The 23,262-nt window shown below is 33.5% G+C and overlaps 1 protein-coding gene across 6 annotated transcripts; it reads right to left on the reverse strand.

Annotated features, from left to right (window-relative positions):
• Positions 1-94: 94 nt before the first annotated feature.
• On the reverse strand, positions 95-17,398 carry LOC106457789 (leucine-rich repeat-containing protein 20-like). Of its 6 annotated transcripts, none has more exons than XM_022383916.1 (5): positions 17,321-17,398; positions 10,318-10,504; positions 6,437-6,580; positions 6,003-6,170; positions 95-1,223 (listed from the first exon to the last, which is right to left on the reverse strand). In XM_022383916.1, exons 2-5 carry the CDS (start codon positions 10,433-10,435, stop codon positions 1,012-1,014), a joined length of 642 nt encoding a protein of 213 aa, XP_022239624.1. In that variant the 5' UTR covers positions 10,436-10,504; positions 17,321-17,398; the 3' UTR covers positions 95-1,011. The 6 variants fall into 6 exon arrangements, with proteins under 6 accessions (XP_022239624.1, XP_022239630.1, XP_013772693.1 ...); XM_022383922.1 differs by lacking the exon at positions 17,321-17,398 and adding an exon at positions 17,188-17,298; XM_013917239.2 differs by lacking the exon at positions 17,321-17,398 and adding an exon at positions 16,885-17,279.
• Positions 17,399-23,262: the final 5,864 nt, after the last annotated feature.

The raw sequence follows: 23,262 nt of genomic DNA on the forward strand, positions 1-23,262 counted from the left end.
TGAAGTTGAAAGTTCGTTTGGAGAAGTTTTATAAGTGAGAACATTATGAGTGTGCGTAAAATTAATTTCCTAAATCTGTGAATAAACAAAACGAGACATTTTTATATCTTTATTTCTCACTTTCATTCAAAGAGACATTTCTTATATACAAAACTGTTATCATCAAACTGTTCTACCAAACAGGACACACATTTAAATTCATACAAAAAAAACAAAAAACTTCCTAATTTAGTTAATACAGTTGGCATTATATATATATGTATTTTAATATGCACCATATAATTTTCTGCTCACTGCCTTTCGTTTTATGGTTGTTTGTTTATTGTTAAGCTCAAAGCTACACAATGGACTATCTGTGTGCTCTGCCCATCGTGGGTATCGAAACCTAAATTTCAGCGTTATAAGGCCTCACACTTCCCCCTGAACCACCGTGGGGAGGGGGGGGGGTGCTTTATTTTATTTAAGTTGCTAGTTCACCATAAATTATGCTAAGTAATGAAATCGATTCCTTTGCAGTAAAATATAATATTTCATAATTACGTTACAAAACGTTTATTCTGTGGTATTATAAGTAGCTAATTAATTTCAACTAAATATTCGGAACATAAATTATATCTGTAATATTTTATTCGAATAATTGCGATATCGTGTATCAACCTAAGCCGTGATGACTTGTTTTAAATTTTATCATTGAGGTATCACTCCAATAAATACTCGATTTGAGCATAAATATATTAATATTTGCATTTTTTACCTTTCTAATACACCGACTGTCAACAAATACTCGCATATATACATATATGATATGTTTTTCCGTACAGTTATGTTAAGAAAAAACAACATATATGACGCTAAAGTTACTTGCCTCTAATCAGCAGTACAATGACATGCTATGAAAATTATCTAAAACGCGTTTAGCACGTAAAGTTGAATAGTTATAAAAATATTTTAAATAAAAGGAAAATAAACATATTTTCATTTATCTTGTTTCTCTTTCAAAAATGAAAGAACCTACTGCCTGTTTTCACCACCAGATGGCGAAACGTTCTCCAAATTCATAATATCATCCTCGGAATCTTCGTCCACGGGTGGGTTAACGTGAACAGTCACCACAACAGACTCCATGGATTTGAGTTGTTCACGAGATACATTTGTCAGAGGGTTATCTTCAAAGTTCACTTCTCTTAATGAACGGATGGATTTCAGTTTTTCAACGTCAATGCCTATAAAAAATATATAATCTTGTTATTTTCACACATAGCAATATTGTTCTGCATTAATAATGTTGGTTATCAAAGTGGCCACATTTTCACTGTAGGCTTAGAGAATATTACAGAATTACGACTAAACCTGTTTATTCAAATAATGTTCACATAAATACACTTCTACAGACAAGGCAAATACTTAACTTGTCAGCATAGTTATTACCAAACATGTACGAAAACATATTTTTGTTTGCACATGAATTTTTTCTTCTTCTGAATTTCGTGCAAAGACTACTCAAGGGCTATCTGCACAAGCCGCCCCTAATTTTGAAGTAGGGACAGCTGGTCAACACCACCCGCTGCCATCGTAGGCTACTATAATTGTACATTGAGATTTAACTGTCACTCATGCATGGCCAAGTGGTTAGGGTGCTCGAATCGCAATCTGAGGATCGTGGGTTCAAATCCCTGTCCCACCAAACATGCTCGCCCTTTCAGCAGTGGAGGCGTTATAAAGTGACAGTCAATCCCACTATTCGTTGGTAAAAGAGTAGCCCAAGAGTTGGCGGTGGGTGGTGATGACCAGCTGCCTTCCCTCTGGTCTTACACTGATAAATTAGGGATGGCTAGCGCAGATAGCCCTCGTCTAGATTTGCGCGAAATTAAAAACAGACAAACACAATTTTGTTGCAACAACTAACGGTGCTATTGATGTTTTTGTTCAAGTTAACTTCTTATGATTCTTATTTCCTTTGGATGGTTGTCAGTGTCGACGAATTATACTTATAATTGTCTTCATACTGAATTATTCTTAAAAGCTGTTAAAGAATGGCGTTACCTGAATAATACAAATTGTGACATCATCAACTGCACAAAAATCCTTTTTGTTGAAATAAATCTATGAAAATGACGTCTCAGAAATGCCGTAGAAAAGTTATATTTTATTATCTTCTCATATTTGGCATTAGTTTCCCGTAATAGTTTTCATTCAAATAAGCCCCCCCCCCCCCAGCGGCACAACGGTATGTCTGCACAGATAGCCCATGATATAGCTTTCAAACGTTTAAACAAACAAGCATTCAAATGGTTTCTAGATATATTTATTAACAATCTTCATACATAGCAAAATGCGCCGTTGGATATGTCAATAATTTTCATAAGATGTGATCAAAGAAATTTTAAGAAAATTCTGATCAACTACATTGCGAAGTACTTAAATTTCATGATCAGTGTGTTTGTCAATACAAAAAATTGAGAACGTATATAAAACTATTTTGGAGTCTCACCACATCATTACAGTCCATGTTGCTAAATTCAGTCATGCTCTACCGAACGACCATATAACTTGACAATAGCCCTACACTTTCCATTTTAAAAAGCTCCATCAAAAGGCTGTCACGTCCATCTTACACTGCTCATTCATGCTGGCTTTCCATAATCCATCTAGAATACAAGGACGATGGTCTCCCAGCACCCATTTCAACAGTCTGATCGCAAAGTGTCTTTGTATGAAATAGCATGAATATCCATTCAATTCTTCAGCTACTAGAGGTATGGACGGCAGATATGCCTCGGAGCCATCACTTGATGAATCCATACCCGATTGGCCTCCTTTCAAGACATAGACCTTTCCTGATTATGTTACGTATAATGTTGTCTGGGGAACGAAGACGACTTACGCAATTCACCTTAGTGTTTGTGGATTTTCACCTATTACAAGATGATGCACTTTGTTTATTACGGTTGAGGTTCCGATTGTTTCAGGTCTATTAATAGATGGTCTTATACACCCACGTTGATCCATATTCCTTTGCTTTCCAGTGGGATTAATTATGAGGGATATCTCCGTCTTTAAAATTCTTTATTCCAATCTGAGAACATTTCTATAATCTAAATGTTGACCACACTATCTGCAAAACGCCTAACAATGTCAACATATAGTTCCGATACATGTCTTTCCATCGCGACTTTATATCGGCTGTGGTTGTCAAGTGACTTCCTGATTTACACGTTCAAATCGTTTTAATATAACGTACCCAATCCTGTAGTATTGTGTAACATAATAAAGTAACATAATAAAAATTTGATAGTTAGTGATCCATGGATGTTGGTCAAATAACCATTACAGATTTAAAGTAAATAATATTTACAATAATGATGAAAAGAAAAATGAGCAATAAAACATTTTGATTTTTAACTCGATCATAAATATCTTTCAGCTAGGATAAAAGTGAGTTGATTTTGTGGTTAGACTCAAAGAGTTAGTACTAAAAAATCAAAGTTTTCGAGTTTGGTTTGTTTTGAATTTCGCGAAAAGCTACACGAGGGCTATCTGCGCTAGCCGTCCCTAATTTAGTAGTGATAGACTAGAGGGCAGTCAACGCCACCCATCGCCAACTCTTGGGATACTCTTTTATCAACTAATAGAAGGATTGACAGTAACATTATAACGAACATATTCGGTGACGGGGATCTGAACCCGCGATCCTCAGATTGCGAGTCGAGCACCCTAATTACCAGGCCACGTCGGGCCTCAAAGTTTTCGAGTAAACAAAAAAAGTATGTGCTCTACGAAAACAAGTGTGATTTTGTAACTTTTTTTTGTACAGTATTTGGAATAATTATGGAAACGGTGAATAAAATAGGTATGAAATGCAAATACTATGGAGATGGCTCTATTGTACGAAAACGAGCTGCAATCGAGTACAGTCACTTGTTGATACTTTAAACTGTGATTGACTGCTATCCAACCAACCAGAATAATGCCCATAAAAAACAAGGCAATAATACTATTCCCAGCATTCGTTTGGTGAATGTATTCATGGTTCCCAGAACAGAGTGCCACATAACAAACGTGTAGATGCCAAAGTTCTGGCTAGAGAAAGCTACTCCATGTCCGACAATATAAGATGAGATTTCATTTTTTCAATAGGAGCTGTATGGAAACTCGGAAGTGAGTACATGAAACTAAGAACTGTTTATAACGACGTTGTCATAGTAGAAAGCTCAAACTCTTCAAAGTGTTTGTTTGTTATATTTCACACAAAGCTACACGAGAGCTACATGCTGTGAAGTAATAAACTAGAGTGAAGGCAGCTTGTCCACACCACCTAGCACTAATTCTTGTACTATTAACAGACCAAACCGTAAGATTTGACGGTCACTTTTAGAAAGCACCCACAATCTCGAAGTGCAGAACGTATTTCGAAGGGGAGGGGGGGCAATAATGGGACGCGAACCAAGGAACCTTAGCTCCATAGTCCAGAACACTAACCTCTGAGGCGCACACTTAGCTCTTTCAAAAGTGATGTTAAATAACAAGGGTCTGCTCTTTTATATGATACACGAAAATCCAGTACATATCTGGTCTATTATTTAACTGTAACTTGTAAATACAGATGTGATTGTTGCCTCCAAAGCAGTAAATTACAAACTAGCAAGAAATGGATTAAATGGATATGTAGGTGCTCAGAAACCGTCGCTTTGTAGAGAAAATCAAACCAAAAGGCTGATCACATTTCAAACAATGGAATGAGCAAAGCTGGGGAGAGTGATATTTACAAATGAATACAAATCGAAACTGTTCGGCAACACTCAAAGATGTAGTTTATCCAATTGTAGAGACGAGAACAGTCTCACTGTAAACGAACAAAATCTACAGTGAAGCATGCTGAGAGAACAACACAATTTTGGCCTAAATCCCAGCCATTGGTGTTGGGGGTCTTTACAAAATTGATGGCACCCTGACTGATGACATGTACAAACACATCGTTGTCCATTATGTCCGGCCGGCATGGCCAGGTGGTTAGAGAGCACTCGACTCGCAATCTGAGGGTCGCGGGTTCGAATCCCCGTCCAACCAAATATGCTCACCCTTTCAGCCGTGGGGGCGTTATAATGTGACGGTCAATCCCACTATTCGTTGGTAAAAGAGTAGTCCAAGAGTTGACGGCGGATGGTGATGACTAGCTGCCTTCCCTCTGGTCTTACACTGCTAACTTAGCGACGGCTAGCGCAGATAGCCCTCGTGTAGCTTTGCGCGAAATTCAAAAAACAAACAAACAAACCATTATGTCATTCTCTCTGGAGAAAAATAGTGATCCCAATAATGCTGTAAATGTGATGAAACGATACTTAGAAGAAAAAGGAGGCCGATAAAACACTTACAACCATGGTTTGGCCTGCACAAGGTCATAATATGAATATTATGCATATATATACATATAACGTAAGGTGAAGAATGGGTCTATTGGTCCATCTAGACAATTCCAATCAACATATTAGGCACTAAAATAAAACACTCAAAGCCAGCCCTCATCATTCAAATATTTATCTAGCCTTCCTTTAAACACTCTGTATTGACTTCTAAAGAAACTGTGAGGGTCAAACAGCCATCAAATAATTTGGCTGAATTGTGGGAATTAATACAGGACACTTGAAATAATATTTTGCTGTCATACGTTGATAAATTCACAGAAGCATAAAAACAAGGCGTAATGCTCTGTTTAAAGCAAATACTGCAAATGTACAATGAAATTATTCATTGTCGTTGACTCCAGTATGCGTATCACCTGTACGTTTCATAATTATTTATAATACTCTATATAAAAAACGTTTCGTTAGACTTCATTCATTAGTGTTAAAATATTTAAAAAAAACGCTAGATTCAATAGTTAGCACTATTCAAGCTTAAGTTTGAAGGTAGTCTTAATGATTTATGGAAACTATGTATAATAATAACAATAACATTTTTGTCTTTGCAAAATATAATTAATGATATCTGAAATCACTACTTACTTGTAATGTGATTTTTTTGCGCGTTCAAAAAAATAAGGTTCGGTAGTTTGAAGACCACCTTTGGAAATAACATATAATCATTTTGCGAAATATCTAATCGTTTCAAATTGCTGAGGTCGCGTAATTCTTCTGGAAGAGAACTCAGTCTGTTATTTGCCAAGTTGAGGTCTGAAATCAAATCAAAACGTTTATAGTATTAAATTATTGTGCAGAGATAAAAGTTTTCCACTAATATGGATGGATAGCTAGATAGATGGAAACACTTACTTAAGTGGGTAGGTGAATTGCATTCTGTTGATAATAGAAGCGGTCAGAGTATAAAGTCTAGCCTTTTTATAAGTGATATTAAGGAACTCACGATGTGTATTAATGATTATTTAAATGACTCTGTTACCAACGTTCTTTTCTTTACTGCTTTAAATACAATGTCCCACCTGTGATATATGTGAATTTGATAGCAAATTTTGGAGGAATCTTCCTCAACACATTGGAAGAAAGATCACAAGCAAGAATGACCGTATTTCTCATTAAGTGGTATACAGCATCGGGAATGGACATAAGTTGACATTCCGAAAGATCTGGAATCCACAAACAAAACATTAGTTGGTTTCTATACGTGTGTAGCATATATACATACATATATATATATATATATAATTCCAAAAAAATCAGTTACAGAGTAATGAATAACAACATAATTGATAAACAAAACATTAATGGGTATCCCTACGTGTCTAGTATGTGTATTATATATATATATATAATATAATTCAAAAAGATTTCATTTCAACATGAATATTTACAAGAAGACTCGAATCCTTTCTTTTTAACTAACTGTTCTTTATTCCTATACGTTTGTGTTCTTCTTGTGTCCAATAGGATATTATTCTATTATCGTATCATTTCGAAAAGCAGGGATGATGTATTTGATTTAGAATTTTCTCCTTAATTCCATAAACAAACTTTTTCAAAATTTCTTTGGGAAATTTGGAACCTTCTATTGGTAAATCCAAATTCATTTCCATTTTTCTTCTTCTTGGATTGTCTTATTTTCCCCTTTTCTTGATATTTCGTATCCTCTTCTCTTTGTTACCAAAACCTTTTTCTTCTCTCAGCCAAATTCCTTGGCTCCGCCTTTCTTCTTCTTAATACAACTCCCAATGTTCAGTCAAAATTTAAAAGATTTCTTCGCTGTGAAAAGTTTTCAATAACCTTACAGTGGATTTCTACATGTTTCAGTTTTTGATTTTCTGCTTTAGCTTGTAATGCTTCAAATTTCTGTTCTTGCTGTTTCAAGTTCTAAGCGTTCTCGAATATTCTTTTCTTATTCCGATACAACTTCATTAATGGACTTACAAAAATTACAACGGTTAAGTGTCGGTTCCTTTTCTATACACTTTTTACATTAAAAAAACCGAGTTTCTCTCCTCTCAATCTCCACCAAAAAATATTAATTTTCTTTCATTTGAAAGATTCTTCGTAAAACTCGCATGATCTTCCAAAAATTTTTCTACCCTCGAATATATATATCGCTTTTATAATTAAGTGTTCTAGGGGAGCCACGAAAGAACAGGATAACAGGAGAAGATTCTATAGGAGAGACGATTCAACTTTCAGAAGTAGCAATAAGTAGAGCACAGATGTCTAGGGATAAAGAACAGTTTGGTCAAAAAGGAAGGATTTTAGTTTTATTAGAAATATATTAATGCTGGAAGAACAGAATGTAATGAATATCGAAATCACGAGAAACAGCATGCATTTAAAATATGTCAACATGTTATTTATAACATGCAAACATGAGATACATCGGTTCTGAATCGCCCAATTTGATGCAACTTTACTATGTATATAATAAGTAATATAACATGGTACTCCATGTAAAAAATATGTTTTTCTTTCCTAGATTAACATGAAATAAAATCATTAAAGGCAAAATCAACAAATAAAATTAGAGTTCAGCTGTTTATTAAAACAATTAAGAATAGTAAAAGATTAAAACGTAAATTGGGAATTATTATAGTGTACGTGTGATACCCAAACTGTTTACAGTATATCATCAGCTAACAAAACATAAAAGTTCAACCGAGTCGAAGTAAATTCAAAAATTGACACAAAACACGCGTCAGTTTTGCAAACAAATTTAATTATTGTTAGCAAACTATAAACCTGTTAAAAAATTAGGGCTCTTTCGAAACTTGCAACGTTTGCATGTGTGAAACAGAAATAGACTATATTAAAACGTAGATGTTCTAACCTGGTGTAAGCGTGAACTGCGTAGTTTCCTAAATTAACTTGTGTTTTCTTTATATTCTACTAAGCTAAGTATTGGCTGATATCCCATTGAATTCTAGCTAACTGAGTCATGATCATATGCTCCAGGTTTTATCGGTATTGATCACATTATTATTCGTGATCACGTTATTATAAAATATAGTCGAGATTCAAAATTAGTATATTTTTAACATTTAAATACATACATGGTTTTCTTACTTTTGTTTTTTACAGCTAAAAATACAAACTAACAAGACACATTGTTATATTAATGCAAATTTGCTATAACCACTGTCCAGTTTAACGACAGATCCAACATATAGATAAATCAGATGAATGAACGAGTAACATTATTTTGGAATTTAGATGCAGTCGTAGGTTTGGATTCATGAGACGTCTTTGTTTGGCAAAGTATCAGAAACTCTTGGCTCATGCCACTTCACCAGGAGTTTTTACATCAGTAAAAAAAAAAAAAAGGGTTAAAACCTTCGAACATAAGTGCGTGTTTATGTTTACCTCACCAAGCAGAGGCTAGCGACACAAAACTGCTCCAATTTACACAACTGAACATGAATAATAAGTAATTTGAAAAACATAATTTCTTTTTCGCCATAAAGAAACTAAGAATTAAAAACTTCGAAAAAAAATCATTAACAAAAACGTGTTCATGTAAGTTAGACCGTGATCGTAGTTCAATTACTTCTTTGTTCTTTATAGTTTCAAGATAAGAACAATTGCTTTGCACTACATAAACAACCATACATTTTAATCACTATCTTGTGCACAATTAAAAGCTTGTCACGTCTTAAGTACGCGTTGAATTCGGTAATGATAGTGGTTATTAAATATAGACTAGGAAGAACAGAGTGATTAAATCAACATCTCATAAAAAGTATATATGTAAAGAGTTAGGAAAGGCAATGTGTTCGAGAATACTTCTTTAACGATTTGTTGTAAGATAAAGCTTGACCCATAAAACTGCCCAAGGATCATTCATGTTTTAGTCCACGTCTGTAGTGCACTTAATTAAAGGTATGAAACTCACGCTCTAAAGTGTCACATGTTGCATGGTTTTCTAATAGGGTTCATTAATTACATTATACAAACGTGCAAAATAAGCAGTTTTATAAAATCACATGTTTTTCTGAGAGCTGTTTTTCATGTTTATAACATCTGTTCTTTAAAGTTTTATAAAATAACAACACAACATGTTTTTCTGAGAGCTGTTTTTCATGTTTATAACATCTGTTCTTTAAAGTTTTATAAAATAACAACACAACATGTTTTTCTGAGAGCTGTTTTTCATGTTTATAACATCTGTTCTTTAAAGTTTTATAAAATAACAACACAACATGTTTTTCTGAGAGCTGTTTTTCATGTTTATGACATTTGTTCTTTTGTGTTTATTTTACTATACCAAAAGCATCTACAAGCTGGAATCTATTGGTTATCCAAGAGATATACGCAGCCATTTAATAACACATTGAATACTGAAGTACTACACACAAAGTTTCACTTTCTACAACAGTGCTTCACCAATGAAATTTGACAGTCACATGCAATTCTCATGTAACACGTTTTCATCAGCGGCACAGTTCATAGAAGAAAAATATAAATACTGTGTTAACCTTAATACCATAACACTTGGAACTGTTCTATTTGTTTAACTTCTAAGTTATTATTCTATGTTCTATATATTTTCAATCTTTATTAACCTTCTTTTAATCTGTCATATATTACTTATACCGAGAACTATAGTTATAATATATATCAAAATGCATAGCATGCAAATTAAGTAAATAGGACGTGGTATTGTTTTTATCTTAATCCTTGCAAAAAGCACACACACACACACACATTAAAGATAAAATTTTGTCTTAACAAATGGTGTTATTTGATGTCACATTTAAAGTTTAGAATAAGAAGAAATTAATAATTATTTTTTGTGACTTATTATAATATAATATTTCTATATAACAGCTTATACGATTATAGATGTTTCTTTGTCATCATTTCTGCTACAATATATATTATCAATACTTACCAAGGTTTTGTTCTTCCTTAGCGTACTGACACCTTTTCACCACTTTGGTTACAGCTTTTCCAGCCATAATACCAATAGGATTAACTGGTATTGAGGCTAATGTTGGTCCAACCGACATCAGTTTCTTTGTTACAGTGTAGTAATTATGGTGGATTACTACACTCAAATAAGCTCGCCAATAAGCTGTCTACGAGAACAGTAAAAGATGAACTTTTTGAACAGTAAGCGACTAACGAAGTAAATTAAGAAACTTTCACTTTAAAAGTGAATAGTATTTAAAAATGGGCTAAGATAAACCTCTTGATAAAGTGTTCCTAACTTGTAATGCTTCAAAGAATGTGTAACAAAACGAAAGTACGTAGTATCGTTGTACTTCAATGATGGTGGTGGTGAAATTGCGTCGCAAATTCCAGTCTTTTAGAGAGCCTTCGTTAACTGCAGCCCTGTTATACCACGTTTATTTTGGGTAGTCCTTGACGTAAGAACGTCTTTTTTTTAAATTAGATATAAATAGCCTATCAGCTGTTTGATGGATTTCAGAATACTTGACGCTCTTAGAAACAACTAGAAATTATTAATTTTGCCAAAAAAACTTTAGCATTTCTTTCATCTTGAATACAATAATAACTTGACCTCTACCTTCATTTAAAAACTTTTAATGCATATTTGTCCTTTTTTTCCAAAAACGTTAATTTTTGGAAAGGAGGAATATGCTTCTTTTTTTTGGTAAACATTATTAACGTTCTGGCTTCGAGCCTTCTTTGTTTCTGATTTTACTCAAAATTACCGTCATCTGTCTGCCAAATAAAAGGTCTTGAGGTTATGTCTAACTGAAGCCATTTTGGTAACCAACTATGCCAGGATGTTCACCTATAGAGTATGATTTGGTACTAAAAATAAATTAAAAGTTCTGTCACAGAATAATATATGTATATACTATAAAAGATCTAGCAACAGCTAAAAGAGAATTAAATGGCTTGTTTTTAGTAGTTTGCTTTGTTCAAATAAAGCTAGATAATTATTTCTTAACTTTAAGAAAAAATAAATGTAGATGTAAAAATATATCTTATAAAGAGTAGACAAAACTCATAAGAAAACAGTGTACGAGTTGGAAAAAAAAGAACACCTATTGTAAGATATGTTCATTCTTCTCCAGATGTTAAACTGGCCATAGCCTCAGCTGATTGATTAAATTATTAAAATGTCCTCCCAGAAAGGTAATTTGTATTATATGCCCCCAGTGGCTCAAGCGATAAGCTTCAGGGCCTATACGCTAAAAATCGGGGCTCGATATCTGAGGTGGATACAGCGCAAATAGCCCATAGCTTAGCTTTGCCCTTATAATAAAGCAAACCAAGCAAGCTGTATTATATAAATATATGTAAGCTCTATGCCACGTTAATTGTCAAGAAGACAGAACTTAGAAGTCTGAATAAAAGGATCTTTAGTGACCCAAACTGCATGACTTCTTCGCTTTGTAAGGAGAACAATATCAAAGGTTATTACAGCATAGCGATTATCCCATAAGTCTCATTTGGTAAATGTAAGAATAACATGCAAATACTCTAGTATAAAAAACTGAAGCAGCTCTAACGGCCAAAGATTGAACCACACGTTGTTAATCTACTTCAATAGGCGCAACTATCATCCTGCTAGTTAGATCAAGTCCACATGTCCCTCCTCCCAGCCCCTTGGGATCCACACAACAGTTAACAACAGTGGTTAGGGACTTCCAAGTAATCTTGCCCCACGTGACTCATGAGGTCTGCTTGCGCCACTGAGTGTTTCTATTTTTTGTCCAATACCTGTATATATCCGTAGAAAGCTGTATTAAAATTTAATTAGGACTTTTCAAGCACATGGAAGTACCGTTGTGATTTGAAAACCAGAAGTAAAAACGCATAAATCCAAAATATATATATATATATACGTTTCATCGATGGTTTCCCTGTGAAGTCTAAAGACAAGCAATATTAATCTTGTTTCAAAAAAAAATCTACACTTTTGAGATAGAAGATAAAGCAAAGTTAAAAAAAGAAAATTAACTTCACTCTTCAGATAATAACATAAAACTTTTTATTTTAGCCAACGTTTCGCTATTTTTGCTTCATCAGGACTAGTATTCAATACCATAAACTCTTGACCTATTCTTTACGTTACGTTATAACGCCCCACCGCTGAAAAGGTGAACATGTTATGTGACGGGAATCGAAACCGGAGTCGCAGATTGCGAGTCCAGTGCCCTAACCAGCAAGCTTTACAACGATCCGTGCCTTAATCGTATCCTTAAAGATGTAGAACAGTATGTAAAAGAATGTGAGGGTCAATAAAAAGGCGTTAAGATTCTTAAAGTCAACGTGGAAGAATTATTGGAAACTACTAGCACGGATATCTTTGAAGATTTTTATACTTATCTTCGACAATACTGGAATTCTGCATTTAGAAAATACTTTGAAAATAACCTAAGTATCTACATTTAAAATCATGTCGCAAACTTTATTGCTGTTCAATGTGAAGCACTTCCAAATGAAAAGAAAATGACCAATAACAATCGCGAGGATTTCACTAATATACTAAACGAACAAGTTTCTAGGGAAAAAAACTGCCCCTTGATAGCCAAAAACTTATTATATTCTACAATCATACTTTCTGGGTAAATTCAAGGGAGCTGAGTATGATCTTGGCAATTATAAAAGCAAAATTCATTACGAAATCTTTAAATCAGCCTCTGGCGTGAAATGACCACAGTTAACAATCTTTAGAATATATTGTAACAAAATAAAACATCTTCTTAATTCAAAGAACATGATACCGTTGAAAAAAGATAAAGATTGTCGACAGACCTAGTTATCGTTGGCTAAACAGTGTATGTAGAAGAGCAGGATTAGCCTTTGTCCAAATCTGAAAGGTTTTGTTGTCCGTGAGTACAACAACAAAAAAATAATGAAAAAACAACACCTAGCCTGCGCTTCTTTCCTAAACCAACCTGTTCCAGTTCAAGCATAAACATGAATTACTATATACTACCTATGCTTGTTTCCTAAACCAACCTGTTCCAGTTCAAGCATAAACATGAATTACTATATACTACCTATGCTTGTTTCCTAAACCAACCTGTTCTAGTTTAAGCACTAACATGTGTTACTATATACTACCTATGCTTGTTTCCTAAACCAACCTGTTCTAGTTTAAGCACTAACATGTGTTACTATATACTACCTGTGCTTGTTTCCTAAGCCAACCTGTTCCAGTTTAAGTATAAACATGTGTTACTATATACTACCTGTGCTTGTTTCCTAAACCAACCTGTTCCAATTCAAGCATAAGCATTTGTTACCATGTATTACCTGTGCTAGTTTGATAAGCCATGTGTTATCATATACCAATTTCACATATGTCTACTGTAAGCTGTATGTCAACAAATAAACTATACTTTCTCTCTTAGTAATGAACAGGCGAGCCAGAGGTCGTGAGGGTATGTTAGATAGAAAAAAAGACCATGATGATCAAAAGACTGTGATTACGTGTTTGTATGGTTGACGGTTCACTAATGGCTTATCTTCATTGTCAAACAAAGTAATGTTGTTTTAAGAAAACAATAAGAGCAAAACATTTTAAAGTCAAAGAAATGAAGCAAAATCTGTAAGTATTTGTTCTTTATTAATACCACCCCATTTTATATTTTGTCATCAACGCCAATCACTGTTTCCAGACTAACAAATCTATCATCAGAAAATTTCACAACTATCAGAAATCAAACGTGCAAAACGACCATTTCTATCAGCATCATTTATGACCTTTAAATGTCAATCTTAAAACTACCGGCCCAGGAAGTCAGTGGGTTTTGATTGTCACAGAAGGCAATTTTTAAACTTGCTTCTAGATATTCTAACTTCAATATAATAGCCAGAAACTTGAGTTATATTGTAGGAAAAGTCTACAAAGCAGCTGGAATTATGAACAGTGGGTTGTGAAAACTATTAACAGAATATTTAACAAACCATTCCTATTACTTTGGAACTTACCAAACACTTAATCCACATGCAATTTTCATGGTGCATATTATACTGTAAAAGGTTATAAAGTAAGTGTGAAATTCACTAACAAATTACTATAACAAGTTTTTTGTTTTTGTTTTTATTAGGCACAAAGCTACACAGTGCGCTGTCTGTGCTATGCCCACAACGGGTATTGAAACTCGGTTTCTAGCGTTACAACTCGTCAGACCTACTGGAGGGGGGGGGGGGGCTCATCAACCAAATAAGTCATTCAAAAACAACGTATTCAAATTCTAAAATGTAAAGAAAAACCTTCAAGGGGTTACAGTCAATTGTGAAAAGATGCTAATGGGAAACTATACGACTATCTATGTGGATTTCGAAAGTAAAAAAAAAATTAACATCCTAGCGAATCTAATCAAAATCGTATATCCAGATCACAATTATAACAAAGTTGCTTAGAGAATTCATCGTAGTTTGCACAAACAAGATTATTGCCTGAAATGTTATGTGCTGGTTGTCGGTCATGGTACCACAATATGTAAATTCGATTTACTGAAAGACCAAAGTATTTTTAGGTGATAAATATTAATATACGATATAAATATTACATATTTTCTAGATTTTTGACTCCATACTCGTGGATCAATTTCAGAACAAGGAATAAATATATATATATATAAGGTCTACAGAGGCGTTATCGGTATTACATGATACACTGGTTTAACGTTTTGTATGTAAATTATAGTATTTTTTGTAAAGCATTTATTTCAAGTTGTTCAAATACATAGTCAAGATTATAATATGTTAATATTGTTGTAAAAGAAAAGTTAGTTATTTGTGTATTTTATATATTGTACGTTTTAATGTAATTAATTTGTAACAGCTTTCGTTACTTCACTACAACAGTAGTCAACACTTTTCGGATGAGGCTGGGAAAGGGGTTTTCCCTCAGACCCATAAACCTATGTGTTTTTACAATGATCAGAGTAAACCGTTATGCAATTGTATCTGAGAGTTATAACAGTACCATAAGAAAATATTTAATACGTTTTCGAGACAAATTCTTAAGTTGATATGGTATTTGAAATGATATATATATATATATATACATAGTAATATTAAATATAAAACATTATTTTCAAAAGATATGCGGAGTAAACCAATAACAAATAAAAATTTTCTTTTATAAATGGTCATGTTACTTTTATCTTAATCAATCAGTTCTAACTGTGAAAATGTACACGATTGTCTAGTGATTATGCAATTGGTATATATGATGAAAAAAAAAAGATGCTTGTGTAATGCGAAAAGGGTGTTTTATTCTTAGTACAATATACTCGTATTTAATTTCTCTTCAAACCAGTGGCATATTGTTATAAATAGATGTAACATACCACGAAATGTTACTGCGGTTTAATTTATTCCACAAATATGAATCAAACAATCCATTCTTTACCCTATTAATTACCTAAATCCTCTTTTCTATACAGGTTCGAAACTACCTCAACGCAAAAATTCGCGCTTCACACTTTCAACCACGTATGCTTTAAAATTGAGACTCCCACGCTTGCTAATTACACTGTCGGCGCTAATAACTTATGAGTGAAAGTATAGGAGAACGTTATACTACGTCAACCACGTTACAACTGCTATATCCAGTGCCGATAAAACCTTTTGTTCAATACCAAAGCTCATCAGGTTAGCTGGGATACGATACCCATAATATGCGCTATTTATGTCAGTTTTCATGAACAACCACTATTTGGAGTGAACTAAAATTAAGCAGGTGAACAGTAATTATTATCGATTTTACTTAAGCCATTAGAAAACTAGATTTTTAGGATAAGTATCACAATATTGTTTGTTTATTCTATTGTAGACCGTTTATTCGATTTCATTTTTATCATTATGTATCTGAATTAATTTTACTCTTATTCAGAAGTGAATAGCGAACCAGCTATTCGTCATGCTACCGGCGCAGTTCTTTCGAAGAATGGAGGCCATATGTTCTAATCTTTTATTCCGAAAGTCGTTACGTTTAAGTTATCAAAATAATCTATAAAACGAGGAGTTGTTGTTGATGGTAACGCTTGTAAATTAACCCTGAACTCCATTATATTGTTAGTTAAGCTTAACCTGAAATTACGAACGTCAAGCTCATGCCCGTACGCAGAATGTTTGAAAAGGGGTTTCTAATCTGTGAGATCAAAAGCCAACATGCATTATGCGAAGCACAATCAGCATGCAAAGTATGCTAATACTACAGTGGTCTGGGGCCATGCGACTATTTCAAGCCATAAACTGCTAATTCTTCATCAGAAGGATGTAGACTATGTAGAAAAATGTTAAATACCATAATCAGCAGCTCTATAACTATATAAACATAATCGTTTTTTTTTACATACACCCCCCCCCCCAAAGTTAGTGCATATTACACGTTAGTTTGCCATTTCTGGGAGTTAATCTACCTTTAATATGTGTGCAAGTTAAAAAACATTATTATCTGATCTGTAAATACAAACATCAATACGTTTAGATTAGTTAAAAAAACGTTTCCACACTTTACATTTATTGAACTATTATTGTCGTTAACGGGTATCAATCTGCTTCTGTGCTTGGAACTTCCATTGTTGTAAGCTTAAACCGTTTTATGGCACACGTACTCCCCTTCAGTAATAATGGGAAAAGACTATCTTCCTGTCAATCCAGTCATTCCCCTCATTTCCTATCTCCCTGATTTAGTATTTTGTATGCTGTAACTATTAGTACTGCCTCTCTAAAAAAAAAACACTGAGTGACTGAATAAGTTAATCTTAACGATCTAATTACGTTAGCTACTAACTAGTATAATTAAGCCTAATGTCATTACCTAAAGCTTAGCTGTACCTGCAGCAATAAAACCTGACTGTTCAGTCTTAACGAATTTAACTAACCTAACTATTGTAAATTTTAATAATAGGGAAAAAAATACTTATCTTATTGAGATAAACGTTTTAACCTACAAGGTGCAACAACAAATATTTCTAATTTGTCTGTCTCAATGCTCAAAAACATTTCGTCCATCATGCTCTACAGCTCCCTCACAACACATTTTAAATACATTTTCATTTACAACAATTATAAAATATTATAATATTTACCATATATTTGAACAATTAAAATTATATTTATTGCGATTTAATTTATTTCACAAATAGAATTAAAACAATCCATTTTCTTACCCCAGGTTAAATAAATTTATTTTCTATAACTGTTGCAAAAATATTTGAAAATACACATTTATTACTAAGTTTGCTTGTATGCATGGATTATACAGTTTATGCTCTCTCCGTTTGTTTTATAGCTATCGATCGTGGTTAAAAAAAACAATAATGATGGTGGCCGAAATTATTTTACTCTAATTTTAATCGTAATCTTTATAACTACAATTTTTTATTACAATAATAATATCTGCAAATGACAAGCAATTTACAAATTCAAAGGTTTCGTTTCATGGTACTAACAAAGAAATATGAAAATGCTATAACACTAGCATAGATCGTTAAATGTTTATGCGTAGCCTATAAATCTGTATCAGTCAAAACTTATGTTTGGTATTAAATCCATTCAAACCAAAGGAATGTTCTGTAAAGAAAGCAAAAGCTTCTTAAACTTAAGGGTCAATATTCCATTGTTTCGCGGTATTGATCTTATAAAACATAAATTTTTATTACTCTAAGCTACACAATTAACTAACTTTTAGAAATCAGTCAAATATCTTGATAAATCAATACATAATTTTTGGCAATTTGATTTATTTTGGTTTATTTTTAGCTATCTTTTGTAATTATTATGTGCAGGCTTTGTTTTTTATCTAATGTTTATCGTCCCCATTAATTGAAGTAAACGAACGAGCTGGCATCATATGTATTAATTTTTCATGGACTCGAGTATAGTGCCATCTCTTGAACAAATTATGAACTGCTGTGTTAAATTAGACATTCAGACTAAAGTTCTTTGTTTAAAAATATAAAACGATACTCTTATAATTATACATTTAACTAGTTTATGCTTAACGTGCATTATATCGCTAGTAGTCAAAGATTTTTTTGTTACCATTTGAAAAAAACACACAAAAACCTATCTTAATAACTTTTTTTATATTTAGGTTATTAAACAATATTTCCGAACAACCAACACGAATTGTCTGCAAGTGGGTTAACGGTGAGTTTACGGAGGTACAACGCTGAAATCCGAGGCTCGATTCCTTGCGATGGACAGAGCGCAGAGAGGCTATTGTGTAGTTTTGTGCTAAAAATAACAACAACAGTGCCAATTTACTGGTCATAGATCTTCAAAGAAAAGTGATCGAAATTTATTTAAGACACGTTTAAGAATAACTCGAACCATGACTCATGAGCGTCCACAGAAATTTCTCCAGGGGTAGGAGCAAAGTGATGTAAATGATGTAAAGTGCTCTAGCACATTCAAACCTATATTATAAATACAAGATAGTTGTATGTGTGAAGACTGATTTTCAAGATAGAGAGTGAACCAGTCAATGTGTTAGCTATCGCAGTTACTTTATACAAGTTGATTTGTTTTACGTTAATTAACGTCATTTATAACATAAGCCTACAGAAACTTACGGCACAGTAGAATTGTTCAACTTTGTAGAAACGTTCAAGAAAGAAATAAAGACGAAAGACAGAAGACTTTCGAAACGTCGTCCTCTACACTTGGCCCCCCACTGGCACAGCGGTATGTCTGCGGACTTACAACGCTAGAATCCGGGTTTCGATACCCGTGGTGGGCAGAGCACAGATAGCCCATTGTGTAGCTTTGTGCTTAATTACAAACAAACCTCTACATTTGTGTCTCTACAACAGGCAGTTGCCGTCCATTCTACAAAGTTTCATCATGAATACTCTGCCTAAACAATCTATCAAAGAAATAAAGTAATTTTCTTACCTGGACTGGACGTTGAATTATTTTCACCAGATAGCTTAAAAGAACTCGTCAACCGAAGAACAACGACACAACAAATGGCAAGGAATAGAAATCCTATCACTATCAGAACCTTTCAAAAGTAATGATATTACTTTCATAAATTCCATGTTTCAATTATGGTAACTAGTATTCCTAACTCTCCTTATACAAATAAGTGGCCCAGGTATGGTGTAGTACTGAGCATATGGCTACGAACTGAAGAATCCGAGGTTCAAGATGTGATGACGCTGAACATTGCATTTCATCTGTTCACAGTTTCAAAATGACAGTGAACCATGTTATTCAGTTTAAAGAGACAGATAAAGCCATATCTTTTCAACAATGTCAAAGAATTTCCATTACGTTATATGACTAGTATGCAGTATACACTAATTTGAAGAATCGCCAAAAGAAGGCTTAAATCACGTGACTGGTTTATTTAGTTATTAAATAAATAGAAAAACTTATAGAACAAATAATATGGTTGAAAATATGGAAGTATAAATATTAATGACTTGTATGGTACATAAACAAAATAATTTCAAATAAATAAAATTTGGTATTAAAACTCAATATTTTTTCAAGTTCACGCTGTTCATCTATCATTCATCACCAAAGGTCTCCCCTCTTTTTGATAGTTGAACATTCCGTGCCTTGTCTCTGTTCACGAAAATAATTGTCGAACTATGAATTGTTGCACTTCCTTTTAGTTTTGCTTTTTTGCAATATTTTCTTCTTTTGTCAAAACAGCAACGTTTATAAAGTCTGATGTGTTTTATTGAGTTGTAAATAATTGTCATCGATGGCGCTACGACCTGCACGGAAACTTTTCGTCTTCGAATTTTGTCATTTTATTCGAGTGTTTTTCTGTTTCTGGTCTCGTTTATGTAAAATTTTCTACATGCTAATAGTAATGATACCTGAAGTCTTTCGGATGCACCAGCGTTTGTCTAACGTTTTTCAGCAGTTTGTAAGTTATTCTGATGTCAATTCTTCGAAATATTCTGTAAGTTTTTTTTATTACGCAAGTGGATGTGTTGCTTACTTGCTTTTAAAGCTCTTAACCAGAACCTTTTTTTCTCAATGTAATTTGTTATCATTATCAAACAATTCATTCATCTACAAGTTACATCAAAGAATAAAATGGTTTTAACGGTTCTAGGTAATTTCATTCCACATGTAAAAAAAAAAGAACATTAAACGTTACATATATTTAAAATATCAACATTAAAAATATTTATTAAAGATCATTATTAAGAGCTATTGCTCGTAAAAACATAAAACCAGTCTTGTTATCTAGATTATATATAGCAAGAAAAATTTGCAGCCGTTTGTTCATATCTTTATAATTATGCTTCGTTTTGTCGTTATTGTCGCTCCGATCAAACTGAACTTTCTTCAGTTGTGCCAAATATTTTTTTCTTTCTTTACAGTTGAAATTAATTTTCAAAGACTTGAACGGGCTAGGCCTCACCTAGTACAAGTGACAACACTTCCATATCACTGATAATGCCATCTTTTGTAAGTTTAACATTTTAAAATTAAAATGCTTTCTTAAACTAGATTTTAAAACTAATTTAATTAATTTTTCAATTTTAAACTACTTAAAGCTTAATTTATATTAAACTTATTACTATTACTACAAAAAGAACTATCTGATCATTAAAAGTTATTACAGTTCTAGAGTTTAAATACTAACCTACAACTACTTTACGCCACTGTTCTGTATATCGTGCAGTTATTTAATTACTGTATGCAACAAACTCATTTCTAAACTAAACTGTTTAGTTTTTTAATGTATATGTCACTTTTAATATACTTTCTTTTTTTTTTAAATGGGGAGTCAAATTACCGGTCACCAGTTTTAACATCGGCTGTACAGTATCCAGTCAATGCCTAAACAATCTAACCTTGTGAACAAGTCTATAAAACTTTACCTTTCATTTTGCTACGTAATTTGAACTGTTTTGTTGCAGAATTTGCAAACCTATGCAAAGGGCAGTTTACCTATATACTCCCTCATCATTTTGAATTAATATACTAGAGGGAAAGCAGCTAGTCAACAACACCCACCGCCAACTCTTTGGCTACACTTGTCTTACCGAATAGTGGGATTTTACTTTCAGTCTTGCAGCGCACCTATGGCTGCAAAGTGCGTTGCAATATTTTTTATCAACGGGACGCGATCCACGAATCCTCTGATTTTCTTTCTGATCATGCTAAGCACGGAGCCAATACGACCTTCCTTTTGACTATTTTAATTTATACATTTTATCTTTGAACAATGTATCTAGATGATTATTCCGTGATAAAACTATCATGGATACAACTAAGATAAATAAAATTTATAGGGTTTGTAGTGAAGCACAAAGCTACACAATGGGCTATCTGTGCTCTGCTCACCACGGGTACCGAAACCCGGTTTCTAACGTTGTAAGTCCGTAGACATACCACTGTGCCATAGGGGCAATAGGGTTTGATATAAAGTTCTTTACTGAACACCAATAACCTAAAATAATTTAGGTGTTTGAATGATATGTGACCATCCTGTCACAATTAATTATTTTTAGTGTTCAACGAAATAGCTGACACATTAATTGCGAATTTGCTTTTCCCTCACCAAAATATGTAACTTTAATGAAGAAAAGAAAGAATCAACGAATGACCTAGAGGCATAATCTATTGTTGCGTCAGCGAGGTCACGTGACTCGTTCTCTCGAACCTTCGGGAATTGTCGGGAGATTACTAGATATAGGGTAGCCTGGTATATATAAGAGGGTGACAATGTGACGGGAGATTAATGTGTGTGTAGATGGTGAGTAACTGAACTGCAGTCAGAAGTATTGTTGACGTTCGTTGATATAGCGTTTGTTATAGAGCGACTGTTGAAAATAAGTGTATCGTAAAGTTGTATTCGGAAAGAATAAACCAGTTTTATTAAGTAAGGACTTGTGTCGCTAAAGTTTCGTCGGAACGAAGTTACGGAAAATCAATTAACAAACGGAGACGTAACACTATTCTTTATTTCGCTACTCGTTCTACTGCATGCTAATTTCGCAGAATTCATGGTTCATAAGTACTGCTTCGGAGATCAAACCATATAAGTAGATTCTTGCAGTGATAGAATGCAAAGAATCCGCAGCATATGATGTAAATTACTTTACTAATAACCTAAGAAAAAATCTAGGTTTTAGAATAACATGTGATTATCCTATCACAGTTAATTGTTCATAATTGTTCAACGGACTAGCTGGTAAATTGAATTTTATCACCCAAACAAGCAGGCTTTCGATCTTCTCTTTCCACACAGGACTAATCTCTTCAGTAAAAACTGATCATTATGTATGATTCTTTTGGTTTTGAGAAAAGCTTTTGATTCAGTCTGGCACAAATGTACGCTCTATAAACCTTGAAAATGGCCATCCCAAAAAGTTACGTTCTTTCTTCACGAAAGACGAAGTGTTCCTAGCGGGAGTTCCACAAGGATCAATACTCTCGCCAATTCTTTTCATAACCTATGTAGCAGACATGCCGCGACTGCCAAATATGAATGTTTTCCAATTTGTTGATGACACTGCCTTTGATGCACCTTTCCCAACTATGATCACTGTAAACAAGTCTCTACAAATCATGATATTCAATACCTCTACCAGGGTCATGTCCATTTATGTTCGACCTTTCATTATTTACACTGGGATACACTTGCTATTTATAGCCATATATTCCAATGTCATTCATATTGTGGCTTATTCTATGTATATTTACATTAATACCATTTTTAATACACTATATTATAAACTACAAGATATTAGGTAGATCTAGCAATAGATGGCACATTACAAAACTTATAGTACATATTCATGGGTGAGGGGTACTTAGGCTCATTTTCATCATGTATGATATAGCGATATAGTGTGCGTAACACATATACTTGGTTTGGTTTGTTTTGAATTTCGCGCAAAGCTACACGGGGGCT

Source organism: Limulus polyphemus, unplaced genomic scaffold (genome assembly GCF_000517525.1).
Source record: "Limulus polyphemus unplaced genomic scaffold, Limulus_polyphemus-2.1.2 Scaffold18, whole genome shotgun sequence".
Lineage (NCBI taxonomy): Eukaryota > Metazoa > Arthropoda > Merostomata > Xiphosura > Limulidae > Limulus > Limulus polyphemus.